General features: G+C 36.4%; 1 protein-coding gene across 1 annotated transcript in view; it reads right to left on the bottom strand.

Annotated features, from left to right (window-relative positions):
- The window catches only part of TRAPPC10 (trafficking protein particle complex subunit 10), a 46,981-nt gene that overhangs the window by 1,092 nt on the left and 24,067 nt on the right, over window positions 1-21,822 (bottom strand). The window contains exons 10-22 of the mRNA XM_086608414.1: window positions 20,878-20,954; window positions 18,053-18,144; window positions 16,735-16,875; window positions 14,550-14,662; window positions 12,974-13,488; window positions 8,107-8,248; window positions 6,400-6,558; window positions 5,027-5,256; window positions 3,661-3,761; window positions 3,067-3,193; window positions 2,155-2,325; window positions 810-987; window positions 209-403 (exon numbers count right to left, since the gene is read on the bottom strand). Coding sequence (XP_086464540.1) covers window positions 209-403; window positions 810-987; window positions 2,155-2,325; window positions 3,067-3,193; window positions 3,661-3,761; window positions 5,027-5,256; window positions 6,400-6,558; window positions 8,107-8,248; window positions 12,974-13,488; window positions 14,550-14,662; window positions 16,735-16,875; window positions 18,053-18,144; window positions 20,878-20,954 — 2,241 coding nt within the window. The remainder of the gene's footprint in view (window positions 1-208; window positions 404-809; window positions 988-2,154; window positions 2,326-3,066; window positions 3,194-3,660; window positions 3,762-5,026; window positions 5,257-6,399; window positions 6,559-8,106; window positions 8,249-12,973; window positions 13,489-14,549; window positions 14,663-16,734; window positions 16,876-18,052; window positions 18,145-20,877; window positions 20,955-21,822) is intronic.

Here is a 21,822-nt window from a genome sequence, read left to right as displayed (position 1 = left end):
ACAGATTAAGGTTGCAACCTGAACTCAAAGTTTCCGTTAGGGCAACATTTCGTAAGTTTCAAATCAGAACTGTAAGTGAAGGTAAGTAACAAAGACACCTAAGAGTACTTGGTCAATACACTTCCTCGCCTTGCTTTTCTCTTTGCACAAGAGCACGGGAGAAACAGAATCACTTCTGTAAGGAGCCATGTAGTCAAGAAAGCTTTACCAGCATCAAGTTGCATGGAGTGAGCAGAATGGTGAGGGAGGTATTTAAACAATCTGACAGCAGGAAAAGGTAGATATCCGGCAAACAGTGGCATCACTTCCATGTGGACTTTGTGAGTTGCTCGAGCTGCCACAGGCATAGATATCACTCCAGAACTTTTTCCACAGACTGCCCAGTTACTACTGTTGTCAACAACTGCAAGAATAAAGAGCAAACACTATAAAGATCTTTTCTGAAAAATGGAGAAACCTCAGTATCATTTTAGAACACTTCCAAAAAATCAGTATTTTAGCAACATCTAAAAGCCCACCAGCTTTTACGTGTGAAGAGCTGTGCAAGGTAAGAAAACAGCCCTACACAAAAGGGACCATAGTTGGGCCTCTAGCAAGTATCTATCCAGTCTGAACAGCATTTATATTCCACTTGACAGATTAATGAAGAAAAGGTAAAAGTATTCTCAGCATAGCAAGATGAAAAGTGCTTTACTGAGCAGCCATACTCTCAATACAAGAATATATGCCATAGAAAGTCTGGCAGATGGCATTATCAAGACAAAGCTACTGGGGAATTTTGTCGATATGCTTAAGAAAAATATTCTTACCTTCATACATAATTTTTGTTGTGCAATATCCATCTGATTCTGTTAGTGCTTCATCTCTATCAACCTCCGAGAGGTCAACAAGTCGGGTGATTGACACCTCTAAAGAGCACAGTGAGCCTGTTTTACAATACTCTGCCCCCAATGGTGGAAAAATTTCGGTTTTCACATGATACAGTGTCTGTCAGGAAGAAAATAGTGCTGTTATCAAGAAAAACGAACGTTTTACTTGTGTTTAAATTGAACTGGACAATTGATACAGTAGAAACATTTAACATCCACATCCTATTAAATCTTTTTAATGCAAGATTCAGTTATAAGTAATGTTCACTTCATTATCTTAATCAGTTTGAGAAAATAATCAAACCAAATTTGATTCAATCTATTTTTGATACCCGCAGCGAGCATACCATTTTTCCCTCCACTTCTTTAACTCAGCCTTTCGATGCTTCTAAATAGACACCAATCTTCTTACTATTTAAATGAACTTTTGTTGGTTTCTTGGTTCCTCACTTTCCAGACACATCACTCAAATTCTGAGTAATGCAGGAGAACCACTTCATCACTCTGACCATCATAATCACCAGAATAACAGTGCCCACATTATCAAAGACCTAATTTTTAATTAGTACTTGTAATAAGCAAGTAAAAAACATAGCAACACTGAAAACAGACAAAAGGATTTAACGAAATGAGAGTCTTCTCACACTGCTACTTTTTACCTCAGCATCAAAAAGGGTAACACAAGACTGAATTTAGAGACGAGATTAAATAATGTTGATAGAATTCCTTTAATAGGAAGTTATATCTAGCCTATAAGCTTCCTGGCTGAACAAAGAAATAAAAAGTTTGTCCATAAAGGGAAGGAAGCAACATTAAAGATAATGGCCTAGAAAACTGTAAATATTTCATTAGAGGAACTCATCTCAAGCACTACAAAAAACAACTCAGATGCTTTCAATAGCAAAGATTTTCTGGAAATTGCAATTTGCTTTGGAGAGCGCAGTCTTAAGCCAGCAGGGAAAAAGCAGCTCAGTAATCTAAGGACAGTCTCCATGGCATAAACCCAGGAAGGCAAAAACACAGAAAAAATGAAACAAGATCAAGGACACTTGCGCAAGGGTTATGTTTCTCCCCTGCCCCATTCCAGTGGCAAGTGGATTCCATTCCAATTCCACCATATCATGTCAGCCTTCAGTTCTATTGTTCAACAAACTGGCTTTCTAATGATTCTAAGTAGGTATCAATCTCATGATGTAAACGCTAGTTTTCTAATGTATTTCTTGACTTTCCATATATTAGGAAACCATATGCAGTTAACGTATGCTATACTTAGAAAAGTACTTACAAAAAAATTTTCCACTTGGAATTCATAAGTGAACGGCTTCAGGGTAAGAGACTGTTCTTCAGAGGTAGCTGGACAAAAGCTGACTGAAAACAGGCACTGCAAGGAGAGAGGAAGCTCTTTCGTCCACTTCAATTCCCATACAAAGAATATTGATTGCTTACTGTATATGACCTGAAAGAGAATGTTTATAGTATTAGCTCCTTCCTTCCTCTGAGAAAGAAGGGGAAATGCACATACATGTGTTTGTCCGTTCTGGCATCAATATAGTTTATAAAAGCAAATTACTTGTTTAGTGTTAAATCAATCATTAGGGGAAATATGCAACCAAAATAACTAATAGTGAATTTTTTTAATGATGCACGTCTAATATATTTCCCTGTCAGAATCGATGTTTCAAAAGGGAACACACTTCACATTCAAGTATGCGTAAAAAATACCTTATTCAAAAGTCAAATTTAATAAAGATAATAATAATGTTTGTACATACTTTTCCTAGGCACCAGGAATGAACAATCTAATACCATGTTGAGACAAGACTGAAAGAAACTTCGAGAGGACTGTTTTGCAACATACCTAGTTTACAGCTCTATTTAGTTGGAAATCAGTCTACCTGATTTTCTTCCTAAAACCTAATGACAGACTACAACTATAAGTTGTGCTTCACATGAGGCAAATGGACAAGTTTGAAAACTTATCTAATAATCTTTGCAAGTTTTAGAATTTAATCTGAGATCTACAGGTGTAAATGCCTTCTGAAGCATCTTTAAGAACCAGTTACTTAGAGGACTTACATCAGCTATCAGCCTTACATACTACATTATCTATGTGCAGAAGTGCTAATAATTTCACTAACAAGAACTTTCATCTAGCTGCCCTGCCAGTGACCTCATAAACCACCAAGTGAATCTTTACCTGTTGAGATTCAGGGTTCAGAGGTACCAGCTGCAAATCTGTACAGTCAGCAGAATTTTTTAGGCTGTGGTCTGAAAGCTGGAAACAGAGTTCTGACAAATTCTGTACACAGACTTGCACATATTTCCTGAAAAACATGACACGGTTTATTCAGCAAAAGTTGAATAGTTACATCGAAAAAATATATGTCCATAAAATTGTTTTCGAAGTGCACAGCTCAAGCAAAAAGAGAATGGCAGGTATCTTTGTTTCTTTCAATCTTTTCCTCAATACATGAGTCTGTAAAAACAAGGCTGTAAAACATCCTCTTTCATATTAAACAAACACAAATAAATACACAGAAATAGGCTAGCTTGGTTTTATCTTGTGGTCTTATTTACAAAATAGCTGAAACCACAAATTTGTTTTACTGTTATGAAAGAACACTAGAAGAAATGCACAGGTTTCCAATGGGAAGCTGTATAAGACAAGAAAAGCCCAAATAAAATAAAAAAAAAACACAACAAAAAAGGCTGCTATAAATATTACTTATGAAACTCCAGCTCTATATTTTGTAAGAAGAAACAAACAATAAATACTTAATGAGTACATTACCGTTTGCCAGCTGACAATAAGGAATGCTTGGCATTAAAAGGTATGCAGAATGTTAATGCAATAATAGTGGAGTAAATCGACCAAGGACAATCAATGGTTACCTAAGGGAAAAAGGGAACAAAGTTGCTATTTGTAACGGTCTTTGGCATAACAATTTTGCTTTTCTTCTCATTTCTAAGCAAAAAACTTTTCTCAGACGGTGTCTATATCTAATGCATCCAGAAGGTGAAGAGGAAAAAAAATTAAGAAAAAATAAAATCAGTATGTGAAGAACTAATCTGACAAAATATTAGGTTTTTGTTTTCCTGTGAGCAAGATCCGAAATCTCAAAGTAGCTTTTCCTGTGGAAACTGACATACCGAGTTCTGAAGACTGGAAATAAAGGAAGGGGAATAAAAGAAAGAAAAGATAAAAGGAAACTAACAATAGCAATAGCATCTTAATACAATAATCTGGTAGAAGATCAATATCAAATAAATCGCTATAAGAACTATTACTGAAATGTCTTTATAATACTATAATATATTAAATACAATCTCAAAATATTTTTTAAAATGTATTTAATGTATATTTTTAACTTGAAGCAGCACACTTAACTGAAGAATTTCTCCTGAAGTGAATGCTGCCATTCTTCCAATTGTAAAGCATATATATTTAACGACATATTTTTATAGGCAGAGAAAGAAAAAAATTAATATCTTTTGTTTAATCGCATTTTAGCAATGCTAGTCTACAGCTATTCCTTTTTACCCAACTCTTCACACACAAAGATACATGGCAGCACACTTGGTCAATTTTAACAATGAGTAACACTGCGAAAGGTGATGGTTTCAAGACTATTTTGCTGTCATCTGAAGAGTCTCTTTCTGTGCTACTTTTTTTATTCAACCTTCACAACAAAAATTAAAAAGAAACATTACCTCCAACTAAATAATGTGACAGCTTGAAACACTACAGTGTTAAGTACCTCAACACAGCATACAGATTCTTTGCAAGTGGAAGAAATATCTTCCTCATGAGTCAGAAGGGAGAATTTTAAGACCACAATGCCACCTTTTAAAAAGACATGAGTATTCTTCATCCTATATAAAACCACGAGTTTATTAAACATAAAACATTAAAACTCAAATTATTAGCCAGTGGAACAGCTGGCAATATAGTGAACACAGTGTATATTTCTGCTTATGTTTATGTTTTCTTTACATTTATAACGTTTGCTATCATTTTTGCATGTACATCTTTTAAGGGAAAATTAGTTCAATGCAAACAGGTTCCCTCCCGCCCCATCACCACCACTTCTACCTCATGAAGTGTAGGTCCCTGTGATCAAATATACGTCATAATAAAAACATTAAATACATCTTACTTTTTGATCAACAGTAGCCATGCAGTTGTCCTGTTTCTGCTTCTCTTTATTTTTTCTGTGAACTTCTTTATTTGTAGTATTTTCTTTCTCCACTGAAGATTCTGTGGCTGATGGCAAATACATGACTTCTAGTTCAAATTCAATCACATGATATGCAGGAGCCACTGGCAAACTGATGCTTGTGATCTTTTCAGAAGACTGAATCTTTAATGATGATTCTGAGATCTTTTCTATAGTTATGCAGAATGGGAAAAAAAAAAAAAAAGTAGATTTAAAACCCATTCATCCCTTCCCAATTCTCATTTTAATCTGTAACTATGTAATGAAACTAGCCTAAAAAGCTAAGCGACATGGAAAAATACATGGTGCCATAACCATTTCCTAGCAAGACCTCTATGTTTGCAAAACTAGCAATGAGAAACTGTGTTATATGACTCCGCAATAACCTCTTCAAATGAGCTATAACCCGCACGTCTCAAATATCACTGCTGTTCGCAGCTTCCCAATAGCAACACTCCACCCTTCTTAAACTCCAGGAAGGCAATCACCATATTCTGTGTAATAGTCTCTTCCAATGTTCAAGAAAGAACTAAGAGGACAATTTGATAACAAGCTTCAAACTAGCTCAAGAGCTACGTTAGTCCATCATACAGCATCCATTGAAGTTTTTGCAATGTCCTGCACCTTCTTAGTCTCATAATTTCACTTCAAGCAAACTTAAAACTTATTGAACAGGCACACATGAGTATTCTTGGTCACCATTCATCATCTGTCTTTAAAATACTACACATGGAGTGCTTCTATGTAGTCTATTTTAATCTTGATTTCATCGAGTCTGTCAAGACTATTTTTCCCGTTTATGTGAAAGGTGCTTGTGTTTGAGCAACTGGGGAGACTATACAGCACTTATGTTTGGGAGAAAAGGAACTAAGATGTCATCTGTTTAAATAAAACATCGGCCGAAGGAAACGCTCCTTTACATAGAGCACTATGTAAAAACTCACCTACAACTACTTCACAATAAAAATGGTCGAGTTAAAATAGAGCTCACAGAGTAATAAGAGATCACCATGATTCACTTGGAAATCGTGACAGATGCTCACCTCAGCAGCAGTTTCACCATGCCTACTGCATTCCATCCATGAAAGTAAAAGCTGTCTAGCTATGTTTGCTGAAAAGTTCATACTACTACAAGGGTGAAAGTTTAAGACCTCTCTTGCACTGAAGTACTCAGTTGCAAGTCTCTAGAATTGTTCTTAACAACTACTAATAAAGACAGCATCAGTGTTCTTTATACTGTAAATACGGGTTTACTTCAGGATTACTGAATTTTCAACCATTTAAAGATTATTAATTTTTACTTCATTGCTTACCTCTGGTGTTGGAATAGATCACTGCCTTGCTCTCTGGATGGTACAGAATAGGCATGGCATCTGCATTACTGAGCTGCAAAGTATCCCCATTCTTCATGGCGTAGTGACCAGTAGTCACTGTGAATTTCACCTTCTGGGGAATGCCAGCTAAAAGGCTATCTGAAGAAGAAAGCAGAAATTTTTATCAAATTCCAGTACTCATCAGTAGATAGTTACACTGCACTGCTACAGCTTGTTAGCAATATTCCCAGCCAATTTGTCACATGTTTTAAAGGAACTTAGAAGTGTGGGGTTTTGGTGTTATGCAACACATTAAACCTAGCGCAGATACATCGGTGGGGAAAAACTGGTTGTTTCAACTTGAATGACTAAAACCACTGTTTCTTGGATGGCCTAGATTAACTGGCTCACACATTATGCAGCTCTGGCAGCACAGAATTCAGTGAAATACAGTAATCCCAAAGAATTTACTAAGCTTTTTGTTAAGTTCTCCAGATCGTAGACAGCTTGATGGTTTTGCACGTATGATGCCAGTCATGGCCACATGCTGTATAATAATAAGGCTGGGGAGGGACTTTTTACAAGGGTGTCCACTGACAGGGCAAGGGGAAATGGGTTTAAATTGAAGGAGAACAGATTTAGATTAGATCTTAGGAAGAAATTCTTCAGTACGAGGGTGGTAAGACTTTGGAATAAATTGCCCAGACAAGTTGTGGATGGCCCCTCACTGGAGGTGTTCAAGGCCAAGTTGGACAGAGCCTTGCGTAGCCTGATCTAGTTGAGAGGCGTCCCTGCCCGTGACAGGGAGGTTGGATTAGATGATCTCTAAGGTCCCTTCCAGCCTATGCCATTCTATGATTCTATGACTCTATGAATCAAGATAACAAGAATGCCAGTATGCACACAGACTCTTGAATATCTGAATCGCAACCATCAATTTCATAGAGGTAGCTAATTTGATTAACGTCCAATATGCTTGGCCCTCCTTCGTCACACACTGCAACCCCTGCAACTGGAACGACAGCACAAAACTCATTAACTCCTCAACTACCTCAGTTAATAGCCTGAAAACAAAATCACTATTAACTTTCATTTATACACTTTAATAAACCCTACAACAAGTAATGCTCAGCTATCCATGAAATCAATGGATATATGCAGTATTAAATTTTAATAAGTTTATATTATCACCTCTAGTAGAGAATCCCAGTTCTTACACATTTCTCATAAATACCAGAGAAGCTGCAGCATCACAGAACTAACCAATAAGTTCAGTCAATTACAAATTTAAATATCACAGAACCATAGAATGATTTGGGTTGGAAGGGACCTCAAAGATCATCTAGTCCCAAGCCCCCTGTCATGAGCAAGGATACCCTCCACTACACCAGGTTGCTCAAAGATGCACTTTTCCTACTCAGTGTGGCAGCTCAAATCATACCAGACATTTAAGTGAGACACTACATGTTCAAAAGCGACACTACACGTTTCAGAGCCAAGCACTGGAATTAGTTGTTGAAAACTCGCCATCATTGACAGAGCATGCTTGATGGACAAACTGAAAAGTGAGAATTTATTTTAGATTCAAAGTTGAAGAGTAAGGCAAAAAAATTCTGAGTAATATTCAAGCCAGAAAATGCTTTATCTATTCCCAGGACAGCACAACAGAAATAATCAAAACAACTTCAGCATAGCAACTGTACCTACCAGTCATCGGTTCCACTTTTAGCTGGGGCTCCTGAGAATATACATCATACTGCACAATTGGGTAAATATGGAGAAGGACAAACTGGACTTTTCCCACTGAAGTGCACAGTTGCCTGAGCGTGTATGTCCCAGGTTCTTTGGCCTTTGAAGAAAGCATTTGAATGAATTTTTCAATTTAGGAAATACTTCTGGAGCAAACTCTCCACTGAAGAACAGCGTATTTTCAGCTCATTGTTACCAGATACTTTGCATTTGTAAAAACGACAGACTTGTTCTCTGAGTGACAAGATTTCCACAAAGGAGCACCTTTTGCCCCGTTAAGAAAAAAGCTCTAGAGTGCAGGCTGATTCAAGAAAAAAAATCATACGTAACAAGTACCAACAACGAGAATAACTAATATAGTAGCTATCCTGCAACACTGATTTTTTGGGGTTCTTTTTGTCTTGTTGGTTGGTTTTCGTTCCTCCCCCTCCAAGTGCCACACACATTGAAATATAATTATATTTTATATAATATAAATTATATACATTTTATATGAATATATAAAATTTCTATTTTAAATTATAATATATAATTTATATAATTTATGAAAAATATAAATTGTATGTATTTATATAAAAATTTATATAATTTATATTATATAAAATATAGTTAAAACATGATTATATTTTAATATGAGTACTGAAATGATACTTAGCAAGCAGTGGAACGCTTATTTGGCTAACATTCATAAAATCTTACAACATTCATATAAGGCATAGCTTTCAGCTCAAGCTATCGATTTCACACAGTCCCCACCCCACACCCTGTGTGAACGCTTACAGAAAAGTAATACATAGATAACTAATTTCAAACTCTTCCCTTACCCTGAATAATGAGATTCTAGATGTTTTTCAGTAACATTATAAAAAGCAAATCTGTAACATCTGCTAGTATATTTATTCTTGATTCTATTTGCTCTTAGCTACTACTGCTAGGGAATGGGAAATGTTTTTTTTTTTCCATGAGTCATTTTACCAACTGTGATACATAAATATTGACATTGGGTGTAATTAAATCTAAAGAATAAGATTAGAAGTTATGGAGAAAAGCTGTAACAACTTAACATTCAAACCTCACTTACAGTTATTTACAAAGCAAATCTTGACTGAAATTCAGTATTATGCATTTTGACATTAAAGTCACTAGATTTTATCCCTTGATATAAACATAAAAGCATGAGTAAAGTCTTTCATAAGATATACATACTTTAAACCTCAACATAAGATGGAAACAAGTCTGAAGAATTTAGATAACGCTTTCTGATTTCTTTTAAAGCTTGAAAGAAACGCACTGGAAGACTGCTATCAGCATAAATAATGCTAATCGTTACTCTAAGATCTACAGAAAGAATCAAACTCTCACTCCATCTTAAAAGCACAATCATTCCTCTTTCTGCAAAAGTAGTGCAATTCAGCATGACTAAGAAAATTTAGAAAACAAGTTGTCAACAGTTTCTATCCTCTGGCCAGCTATGTAATACAGTACAAGTGACACAGTATACTACTACAATGATAATGGATTTTTAGTAAATATTTTGTAAAATTGTAGCTTAAATATAGAAAAGCTTTGATCACATTATCTAGTAATACATTGTCAAAATTATAACATATTCAGATCTTCCCTTTAAGGACAGATAAAGTCATGCTTTGAACAACTGTATAAAGATAAGCGGGATTCTCACTGAGCAGTCTTCCCATGCAAAGTTCTTTCAAGAAAGAAAGGTTGGGAAAATAAGAAAGTTATAAGCGTAAGGGTATCCATCCTCCAACAGCCCCCAGAAGCATTCGGAAAAAGGCAAATTTAAAACTGAGCTGTATCTAGCTTTTCATCCATATCTCTTCTCCTGTAGTTTCAGACTGCTTCCTGATCCCACTCAGCCGAAATGCCTGCTCAGAACAGTCTCTAACAGCTTGCTTCTAGTAAGGCTCCTTCACCTCAAATCCAGTTCTACATATATGCTAATTTATTTACCAGAAAACTACATGTGCAGCCACCAAGACCTCAGACATCTCCAAATCCCATTAACTTGTCCCAGCCCTTTCAAAGAACAAGAAACTAAAAAATTCGGTCAGTAGGTAGTTCAAATGACATTATGGCCATTTCACATTGTATCATTAGGGACTTGAACTCAACTTCCATCTTGAGATATCCGTTATCCACACAGGTTCCACAATGTGTGTGTGCAGATGTAGTACCAAGCACATTTCCCTAGTGCTTTCTGCCCCAGCGTTGGAAGAACAGAAAGGCAGAGCATGTAAGCCTATAGAAAGCTTTGCTCTAAACGAAAGGTCTATAACAAGATAGAAATCAACAACTAAAAAGAGAAAAAAAAAAAACAACAAAGTTAAAATCTCAGGTGTGGAACACCTAAAATACGCTAAGAATATGTCCTGGTTTCAGCTGGTACAGAGTTAGTTTTTCTTTCTAGCAGCTAGAAGAGCTCCGTGTACTATCAACATTCTTCTCATAACGAATCCCAGATTAAATCCGTGTTTTGGATTTAATCTGGGATTCGTTATGAGAAGAATGTTGATAGTGCACTAATGTTTATAGTTGGTACTGAGACATCAAGGACTTTTCAGCTTCCCGTGTTCTTGCCAGTGTGCAGGAGCACAACAGGATAGGGGGGAGCATGGCCAGAACAAAGGGCCAACAACTTCCCTTACGATTTGAACTCAGACTTAGGATTGAGGGATAAATTGGCCAATGGTGTATTCCATATCATGCAGTGTCATGCCCAGCATATAGATGAGGGTTGACTGGGAAGTAGGGCTCTTGGCTCTTCCAGGAACTCTCTTCCAAGAGGTGTGTCTCTTAGACTCTCAGAGTGCTCTCTCTCCCCCACCCTCAGGCCTCTCGGTTGTCCAGGACAGCAGTGTCAGGACTTAGCTGTTTTGGGATCATTTGCTGGGCCAGGACAGACCTTGGTCACCAGGTGGTGAGCAATTACAGTGTGCATCACTTGTTTGTATATATTACCACCATTACACATATGTATTTTTTCATATAATATTATTTAACCTTATTACTTTATTATTATTATTAAATGGTTTTTATTTCAACCCAAGAGTCTCTTTCCCTTTTCATTCTCTTGCCCATTCCCTGGGGGTGGGAGAGGGTGAGCAAGCAGCTGTGTGGCATTTAGTTGCCAGCTGGGCTAAACCACAACAGAATGCTAAAGAAACCTCCTGGCCAGCTCTGTCTAGCTATCAATTTTTAGCCATCAAAAGCAGGTGTGTAAATTATTTCAAAATTAGTTTTAAAAAGGGACCAAAGTTAATTTAAACCAATTAGAAAATGGCAAAGCTAGCAGGCATATATATCATAGGTGACTGCAAAACACCTTCTCTTCATAGCATCCATACCCTTTCCAAAATATAGGCTGGATAATGCTCAGAAAATGAAGTAGCTATGAAACACTTGTTGCATTCCTCATTGTGCTGTCTCACCTCTTCTTAATCATTCCGATGCTGCACTGAATTTCTCTGTTTTCTCACCCAAATATTCCCTACATGATGTTCTTTACTGTAGAATCCAACTCTACTAAATACTTTTCTATGAAGGGTTACAGAGGTGAGGAAGGAGATAGAAAGTACTTAAAGAAAATTCAAAGAACAGAACAACATGATAATTAAGGCCAGAACCTCCTACTCCTGGAATGCCAAACAGATGGTCAAGTCTTACTTTTGAAAATGCTCGGCATTTCACTTGCTAGAACTAAGTCAGCAGGTAAATGCCTTTCTCCATTTCATTAAAACAACCAAACAAACCACAGATCAGCAAGGTACAATGCCACAGGATTAATCAAGCAGTTAAAAAAAACCCCAAAAAAACACAAACCCAAAACTAAACACACACCACAGCCAGCCAACAGGATTGGTACTCAAGGCATGCTGATTTCCAGTTACGATGCATCTAGTAGTAACACAATGTGAACAGAATCGATAAGCACTACTGTCCTTAAATATTTCAGCAATTACTGGGAGTACTTAGCTTGCTGGGGGAAGAATGGGAGGGGGAAGAGAGGATTACTTCAAGTATTAAGCTGACTTAAGAGCGCATGTATAAGTCGGGAATTGAGGGAGTTTCATATACAACACTACATGGCAGAAGCAGGACTATCATCCATTTTCTGAGGGTAGCATTTAGATGGTGACCCTCTTATTTTCACAGGTGTTTGCTCATGCAAATTTAGTCTTCCTGTAACAAAGAATCCTTATGTTCTTGTCGTCTCATTCCTTACTTGATTAAGATGAATAATGGGGACAATTTTAATTCTGATGTCTTCTAAATTAAAATATTTGAAGCTGAGTTTAACTTTGTCATACTTCTTGCAGGCAGGTTTACTACATCCACCAAGTGAAAAAAATACTCTACCTCCCTCCAGTGAAGAACAGGCTATCAACCAAATTTAACCACATGGTCACTTACTAAGGGATAGAAAATGCATTCCCATCAAAATTTGTAAACATTATTCTCAATAAACTCCACAGCAAAGGCAGACTTCATGAGCAGTACGTTATCTTGTGCATGAATTTATCAGTTTAATTTTTGGCAGCAATTATCAAAATGTTTAAAATATGTTTTTGGAAGGCTGACTACAAATAGGGGAGTCACCTGTATATTTTGGCACAAACACGACAGCCCTCTTTCAAGGGAAATTAAGGCCTAGAACAACGTAAGGAAAGCCACAAGGGGAACGGCATTGCTCAAGCTGTAACAGGGAGCAATACAGGTACCACTTTCCAATACTATGCTCTTTCTTAGCCAGTGTTTTTAGCTCTTCTTTCACAAGCGCTACATTCACTCAACTGTAAAAACATACCTGAGTATCGAATGTTATTTTATTGATCCCTGGTTCCAGTATGTAGTTGCTGCATTTCAGCACATGAGCCCCATCTTCTAAAGTCAGCCCTGAGGGCATATCCAGCGAACTGCTGCTCTCTTGCCTTCGCAGTAGCATGTGCACATTTTTGCAGATAATTCCTGCTGTGTTCAAAGAGTTATCTGAGGGACTCCGTTCATACATTTCATATAGCTCCAATGCTGGCAAGTTGTTTCTTGACAAAGGAAAGCTTGCAACTTCATTTGGAAAGTTGATAACACCATTGGAAGTTTTGTGCTTAGTGAGCCACTCAGCTGTTTTTCTGTAACTGTTTTTTTCAATGCTGAAGTGAACGTGGATGGCAATTTGATTCACTTGGACAGGGATGGGCATTTGGCTCAGCAAAGTCAACTCAATAGACAACCTTCCACCCACATGGACAACAGCATTTGGAGGGTCAAAATGTAGAGTTTTCAACTGCGCAAAGGAGTGCATAGGCAATATAACCTTTTGACCTGGAAAGATACAAACAGGGATTTTACTCTTCTCCAGTGCTGCTGGAGATCAGCAAATCTTTCCTCTTAAAAATCTAACTTCTAGAATTAAATAGGTCATAATGAATCTTTTCACAACAAATCAATACTTTCATATTCTAGTTTAATCTTGCATAGAAATGAGACTTAAAGATTCTGAGATTTGTTTTCTAACAGTACATCTACTACAATTTTAGCACTTGGGCTATTAAAGACAACTAAACTAAGAGATAGTGTCCAAGTAGAAGTTTAACATTTCACTACTATATAAAGGGTTCTCGGCCAACACAGTAGCATAAACAGACAAACTTCCTCCAGTGTATAAATTAAAAGCAAGTACAAGTTTAAGAAACTAGTGATCGGACTGGTGCCTTGAGCCATCAGCTTTACCATACAAGGGTTTTTCTCTTTTCCAGATGCCAAAAATGAACACAGAGGTGGTATCAAAACTTAACTACGAAGCAAGCCTAAAATAACATTACTTATGGTACATTCATTCATCAAGAAAAACTTCGACAAAAAAATGAACAGTCTGCAGATCTACAAGAAGTATTCTGTATGCATTTGAATTATGATCAATATCCGAGAAAAGGTATTACTGAAGCAGCAGAAAGAATAAAGAGAAGAGGTAGGATGGTCAAAACAAAAAGCTGCAAGTGGATGAGAACATATCTAACATCAAAAGAAGCATCATCACAGAGCTGCCATCTGTGTGCCAGCAATGTAGAGACAAAGTTGGGAATTGAAAAAAACTCAACACAAGATAAATTTTGAGCTGTCAAAGCAGAGAAACAGGTAAGTGAAGGAAAACAAAGACTTTCTGGTATTCAGGATGAAAATGTTAATTACCCTTTCATCTTTGACTAGCCTTAGTTATTGCAGAAGTTTTATATATGTTCTGGAGATGACAAGAACAGAATCATGTTGGTTCAGAAGTTAAATACAAGGTAACGAAACCAATCAGAAAAACCTTTCCAATCTACTTCTAGGGAAAGAACAGATTAGAGCAGCTTAAGTTTTAGTTATTTAAGAACCAGACTTACCTTGGTTTTCTGCTTGCTGATTGGCAAAATCTAATATTTCTTGGCAAAAGCTTTTGCGTTCTTCTTCTGTTAAATGATTATCGCTAGCTAAAAGGCTGCTTGTTTGAAGATAACTAACAAAGTTAAGGAAACATGAGGTAGAAACATACAACATCAGAAATTTGACTGAAAACAAAGACAGTTCAAGTACTGCTTTTCTAATCTTTTAATGAGACCTGCTTTTATCATCACCAAAGTCTTCCATTAGAAAAGAAATAATGGAAGATTTACTATCATCTGAGAATATTGCAGAATCTCTACCTTTTGCAGATGTACTAAAATATGATCCACTATTAACTTGTGTAATCTTCCATCATCTAAAAAGATTAGTGAGCACAGAAAATTCATTATGTAAGAATAGATAAGTGCAGCATGAAAGTTAAAGACCTAGTGTGTTGCATTACGCCACTCAACATTTAGAACTAAGTAACTTGAGTATTTGATTATATTCCAATTTACTTGGCTGAGAATCTGCCAGCTCTTACAGCACCACTTACCACAACTAAGTCACAAGTCATTCTTCATACTTTTGAGTGCTGGGGATACAAATGCTTATTTAAGTATTTAGTTAAGATGGTAATATTACTGGCTCAGATTCTTTAAGAGCGTTTGCACTGAAGAAGAAAAATTTAAGAGTGTTTAAAAGTCATGTAAAAATTTTAAAAGGAGGCAGACATTTACAATGTCTAAGTCTAGTTCTAAAAGAGAGAAAGAAACAAACAAAAAAACCCCAAAACACACTACAAATTTGAATTTAGCTCAACTGATTTTCAGCTACAGTAAGATTCCCAGAACTGTCACTTAGAGACTAAAACATGAGCTTCTTAGGCAAAGGAAAAAAAGCTAAACCCCATAACAAAACTTCAAAAAAAGCTAGAAAAACCATTCAAAGACGCTGTCTTTCCTTGCAATTTCTGTAAGAACTGTCCTGCAGAAAGTGCTCTGTTGAGCTGACCACCCCAGTCTGAAAGACCTAGAGGCATTCCACTTACAAATATGGCACCAATGAAAGCCATATCTTTCCACAAAACACCAAAACATAATGAAAATTTGCCATTTTACTATAATACATAATATTCTGCATGCAGCACAACAGTTCAAATTAGAACCAAGTTACTTAATTTAGCTAGCAAATTTAGGCAACAACATATGAGACTGAAATGAAAAGCAGAACTCAAATTGCACTGTTTCTAATGCCAAACCCAATACAACGAAACACCTAAGGCCAGCCAGTAGACTTTTCCCCACACACACCCGTCTTATCTTGAAAGTAGCAACAGTACAGCAATACAGACAGATTTAATACTTAAACAAACACAGCTGTGGCAGATAGAGTTGGTGTGTGAAAATAATGCAGAGGGTATCACAGCGAAGAACTGGAAGCCTGTAAAACATTAAGATTGTGCCAAATCATTCTCTCAAAGTATTACTTAGCATTTATGTGGCATTTACAGAGAAGATTTCATTCACACATTGAAGACTCTGCTTTTACACAACTTAGAAGCAAACAGCTCCCACTCCTCCTCTGAAGCATAGATCAAAGCCAGAAGTAAAAAATAAATAATAGCAAAAAATATTAAACCATCAGACACCATATCGAAGCCACAAGACATTAATCTTCCAAGCCTCTGTTTTAACTTTTGGAAAAAGTCACCATTACAAATACCAGAAGAGTCGTTGCCAGGTCAGATACAGAAAAAAGGTGGTAGCAGTTATAGAAAGAAAGCCCAGAAATTAAATCTTCTTAATATAGGAAGATGCTATAATGCCATATTTACCAAATCAAAAACAGTATACCACATAGAAGCTTCCTGATGAAGTACAAACAGAATCATAAAAAACTCTATGGTACCTGCTGAACCAATGAAAAACTTCACAATATCCATGTTGCACCACTCTAGAACCTAGACGTATTTAAAACAGAGAGCAGTAACCATGTGCAAAAGGTTTTAAGTGAATCAGACGCTAAAAAAAACCCCAAACAACCCCAACCCTCCCCAAATGAACCGCAACAATGGAAACAACTCAGCTGTCTGATGTTTGGCAGTCTTTACTATTAAATAAAAGTTAGAAATAGGTTAGAAAAATAATCAGAAGTATCATTTTCCGGGTCTTGATTTTTCTGGCTCTGCTTTTTAGAGGATACTTTTCTATTTGCCCAAGGTGTTTCTGACATTCAGCTAACTGTTTTCTTGTATGTGTGACGAGCAATGCCCAGCCCTCAGCAAGGTAAGTTTTCAGTGCTCCTTGAAGATAGACTTCTGCCTTCTGTGGACCTTTCTTCCTCCTTTAAAAACAAAGAAATGAGCACAGTGTGATATAAGAACTTTTGCACTGATGAAAACTCTCTACACTTTTAAAAAGTGGTGATGTGAGTGGAACATTGCACACGGATGCAGAACAAGATGCAGTGAACCATTATGCTGTTCGTTTTGCTGGTAACAGACCAAGGTACTGGCCTACCATTCCGTGATTCACTTGAGCAAGCAGAACTGCCATTAAGCGTCAGTGAAAGACTTCTTATACAGATCTATCCCAAGTCTGAGCAAGGGAGGTGAAGCTACCTCCTACGAATGTGACAAAAGCCATCTCGCGCTCCTGATGCTTAACTAAAAATATGCTTACTCAGCAATTTAAAAGCATGAAAATGCTTCCGTGAAATTATCATTTTATCCCTATACAGCAGTTCCACGGTAGTCTTTAAATCTAACATTATTCCCTCAGTTGAAAATTTAGGAGAATCTGTTGCGGCTAGAAGATGAGACTGCTTTAGTGAACATGAGTGAGAAGCATGTTTTCTCAAAAAAAAAAACCAACAACCCACACTTATGACTCCGAAATTTTTCTAAATAAGAAAAATAAAATAAAACAGAAAACCAATGCAGGAGGTTCCTTTAGTGGAATTTAACAGCAGGGATAAACACACAAAATATATTTGGAAATTAGGAATAAAATCACTAAGTTTCACAGTGGAGGAAACAAGCATTTTGTAAACATAACATCAAATATGAAATTGATTACTTTCCAAAACATGTGGCCTGGTTTTTCTTAGGTATACAGGTACACATATGTAGTTAAGATAACTATAAACTTTGAAACAAGTCAAAAACTAGGTTACAAAGCAGGCTATAGTAAGTGCAAAGCTCTCTCTTTCCTCCTCCCACCCCATCGCCCTTTTCTCCCTAGGAGAAAAAATGATCAAGAAAGGGTCAGGCTAAAGAACACAGAACGGTTAAAGGTAAGAGCACTAAATCATGAGGTGGGAATTAGGGTTTGATATAAAGACATTGCTGGTGTTCTTTTTCTTTTTTGTTGCTGAAACGCAGCCTGAAACTTAGGCTACATGTTTACATTTTTAAAAATAGTTTTTAAAATTCCTTTTTAAATACAGCATATTTTCCTCAAGGATTATATTCAAACTTTTCAAAGCTAATGCATTTAACACATTTTAAACATTCATTTACATATAAAACTCTGCCAAGTCCTTTCCCACAAGCTTAGCTGAGCGAATTCTTCCAATATTTGTGTACATTTCAATGGTGGCATGGGACAGATCCTGTTTAAAAGAAAAGAAACTATTGTAAGTTTTAGATATGTTTTTAGTAGGTATATGGTATTTCACAAACTCATAGACAGTAACTAAGTTACTACAACAAAACAACCAGAATGAGTCACTTCTTAGACTTCCCCTTGCCACCAGCACACCATATAGAGCAGTTTGTAAAACTGCACTTTTTCTACAGTTGGTCATTATCCCATATCTGTGTATAAATAGCAGAAGAATAAAGCCCATTAAAAATTACATAAGGCAACTCAGAACCACCAAAATAATATATGAGATGCAGTTTCAAGCACTTCTTTACACTTGAATCTTCCTGTCTTTTTTTGAAAGCACCTATTTTTCAGTGACTATATCCTATTAGACTTTCATTGCCAGATTGCATAATGTATCATTCTAGGATACACCACAGCATAACACGTCCAGAACAATATCGGAGCTCGCCTCAGAGGCTCACAACTAATACTTCAAATCAACTACACACAGAACACGGGACATAATTCCTCACTACAGCTGCACATAATACCATTAAGTATATGGAAGTTGGCAGTACGTAAACATACAATTAAAAGCAAAGTGCGAAGTTACAATCGGAACAAGTATTTTCGCAAGTGTGCTTAATTTAAGGGAATCGTGCTTGAAGCTATGCAATCCCAAATTGAAGTTTCTCAGTCAGGTTTAACCTTAAATTCCAATGCAGCCACATTGCCTGCATGTCACATTCGTTACCTTGCCCTAAGCTGCTAATAACAGCAACAAATCTTCCTCACAAAATCGGCAGTTCCAACACACACTGTATACTATCACCAAACTTTTTTTTCCAAGTATATCATCATCTCTGCCCAGATATATAAAAAACATTTCACATCGTATTTACAAACCCGCAGCCTCTTCTGCTGAAAGCAACCTTCCACAGAAGCTCATTCTCCCTAACTTAGTGCATTAAGAATTACTCTATCCTTCAAAACAAATTGCCCAAGAGCTTCCAACTGCCTAAAGAGTTTGCAGAGTATCTGTCAGAAAGCGTCTATTCCTACGGGGCAGGAAAACGACCTAAAACAAGTTCCCAAAGCCTTTCTTAGGCTGTTTTTAATGTTTCTTATGGAGAGTCTAGAAAAATCACCTCTTTATTTAAGAACTCACAACAATATCCTACAATAGACTAAGTGACCACTCCTTAACAGATCAATATAAGCAGAGAGGTCTTAGACATCAGCTATACTTACAAACGAAAAGCTGCATCCCTCCCCAAATTAAGGCACGAGTCAACATCCTTGTAGAAGATCTGACAGTCTTACAAAAGATTCTGAAGTTGTTGCATGAGACTAGCCATTGAATGAGAACAAAGCCTTTTCTGGTAATAAAAGCTCATCACTTCTTGCTTTCAACATGTCTGAAAAGCTGCATTTTACTTTCCAGACTCATTAAAATTTTAAATGCAAATAAATTATCTTAGCTGTGTCTGGAAATCTTAACTTATTCTGTGATGTTTTCCACTGAATACATAGATAAAATATAGGTATATATAAATTGTATATAAGACAACTACTTAGAAAACAATCTTTTACAGTGCATCTGATAGCTGAATTTCTGTTGCATAAAAGTGCAGTCAGACATACAAACAGGAACAGCAATTCTTTTAACGGAAAACTCCACAGATCCCACTTAGTTTCTTAAATTTAGGAAGATACTGCTGAATTTAGCAGACATCTCCTTGTGCAAGTTGGAACCAAATATATATGAGCAGCTAGTAGTTCTTAAGATTTTAGCCTTGCTCCAGCTATCCAACTAGTCTTACAAAGGAATGAAGTATAAAAATGAAATCTGGTATCTTCAGGTGAAATCTTTTGAGACTTTTTCTTTCAGTAACAACTTTGTAATAGTAAGTACCAACTAGTTTTCAGATTTTTTAAAAAAATGCCCCATTTTCCTCCAACTTTTACCCAGAAAACTTTAAAGGTAGTACTGCAAATATAAGAAATTTCAGAGGAAAATTAAAATGATTTAAGGAAAAAAGACAAAAGCCAAACATACTCTTGTGACAGCCAGGAGGGTTTTTTTTGTTTTATTTAACCATCTTTTAATAAAACAACCAGAAGATCATTACAATGATTCCTCAATAGGGGAGCTGTCAGAAAATAAACATGTATATTAAAGGACAATGAGAATTCTAACGTTTCAATCTCTGCCAGCTCCAACCCTATTATCCACAGATGTCCCACAGTTTATATAAAAAATTCAACAGTATAACTTAAACCATGTAACTACTATTGCAAGATGCAAATCTAAACCATTCAAAAGGAAGCTGAATTCACACATCAATATTATTTTGGGGAAGATTCAATTAATTCTGAATTCAGGATAGCAGAATATGATAGCCATGACATTGGCTTTTTAAGTAACTAAATATACATACTTCCAGATAATAACATCCAACTCATAACTGTAAATATTTAAAGTTAATGCACATATATGAAACTTGGGGCCCATATCGGGTTCCAGTTGTAAAAAAAATTAAAAAAAACCCAAAAAAATAAACCAAACAAAAAGAACAAACAAAACAACAAAATCAGCCTTGCTGTGTTCAGTGTGTAAGCAATAACCTTTGATACCAAAATACAGAAATACAGATTTGCGTTCTCAGTGTTATCTTCACAGGTTTGAAAATTTTGGTCCTATTCAATCTATAATGTAAACGAACAAAACTAAATAACCAAAACTCATACTTACTAAGTAGTGTTTTTCAAAAGCTTCTACAGATGATAAGGCCTCTTTAAGTTTCTTATAAGGGCTCTGTGATGCATTGGCTTTAGAAAAAAGCAGAACAAGTGGTGTCACTGACAAACACATTCCTATTTTAATAACACTCCCCCCTCTTTTTCCTTCAGTAGAAAGCGGAGAGAAAACTTTAATTTTACGTGGGAAACATCACTAACATTTAGAGACAGATCATGGGTTTCTTCCCCAGGCTCTAAAATAAGATCAAGAAAGGCTGTTTCACAACTCTGTGTGTGCACATGCACATGTGAACAATGTTCAGGGTAGCAGGGTAAAGGCAAGCAGCAATATAGTAACTATATTAACTTCTCCACACAGTATTTCGTAACATTTATTCAACCTAGAAACACGCACAATTGTACTTCAATACCATATTGTACCAAGAGTAATATTCTCACAAGTTCCCACTGTTGGATTTGTAAATCAGCATGACAGAAGGACACTGTAATTTAGAGATATTTTACTACCTTAAACAATGTAATTCAAAAGGAAAATGGTTAGCAAGGCCATTTTTTTTCTGAAGTAGCTTGCTCAATTTAAAAGTCTTTGTCGAACCAAATATGTGTCAATATTTCTAGAAGAAAAAAGACCCCATTTAAAACAAATACAACAGGCACCATAGCACTGAATTAAGAATCATATGTCATCGTACCTGCAAGAGCAAGTGAAGAACCAGCCTGCCAGCTAATGCTTCAAAGATACTAGTTGTTCTAGCATATTTAACATCTGAAAGTGTCTGGCCTTCAGAAATAGCTTTGCAAGTGGTAAAATCCACAAGAAGCAAATAAACTTGATTGTTCAAGCCACTCAAGTAATACCATTTCAACTCAACACATACTACTTTGTAGCTCTGGTTGCAGGTTATCTATTTGCATCAGATCAAGGATGCTCCATTTC

The sequence above is a fragment of the Tauraco erythrolophus genome, chromosome 1 (assembly GCF_009769465.1).
Source record: "Tauraco erythrolophus isolate bTauEry1 chromosome 1, bTauEry1.pri, whole genome shotgun sequence".
In the NCBI taxonomy this organism is placed as follows: Eukaryota; Metazoa; Chordata; class Aves; order Musophagiformes; family Musophagidae; genus Tauraco; species Tauraco erythrolophus.
This window is presented reverse-complemented; position numbering and strand designations above follow the sequence as displayed.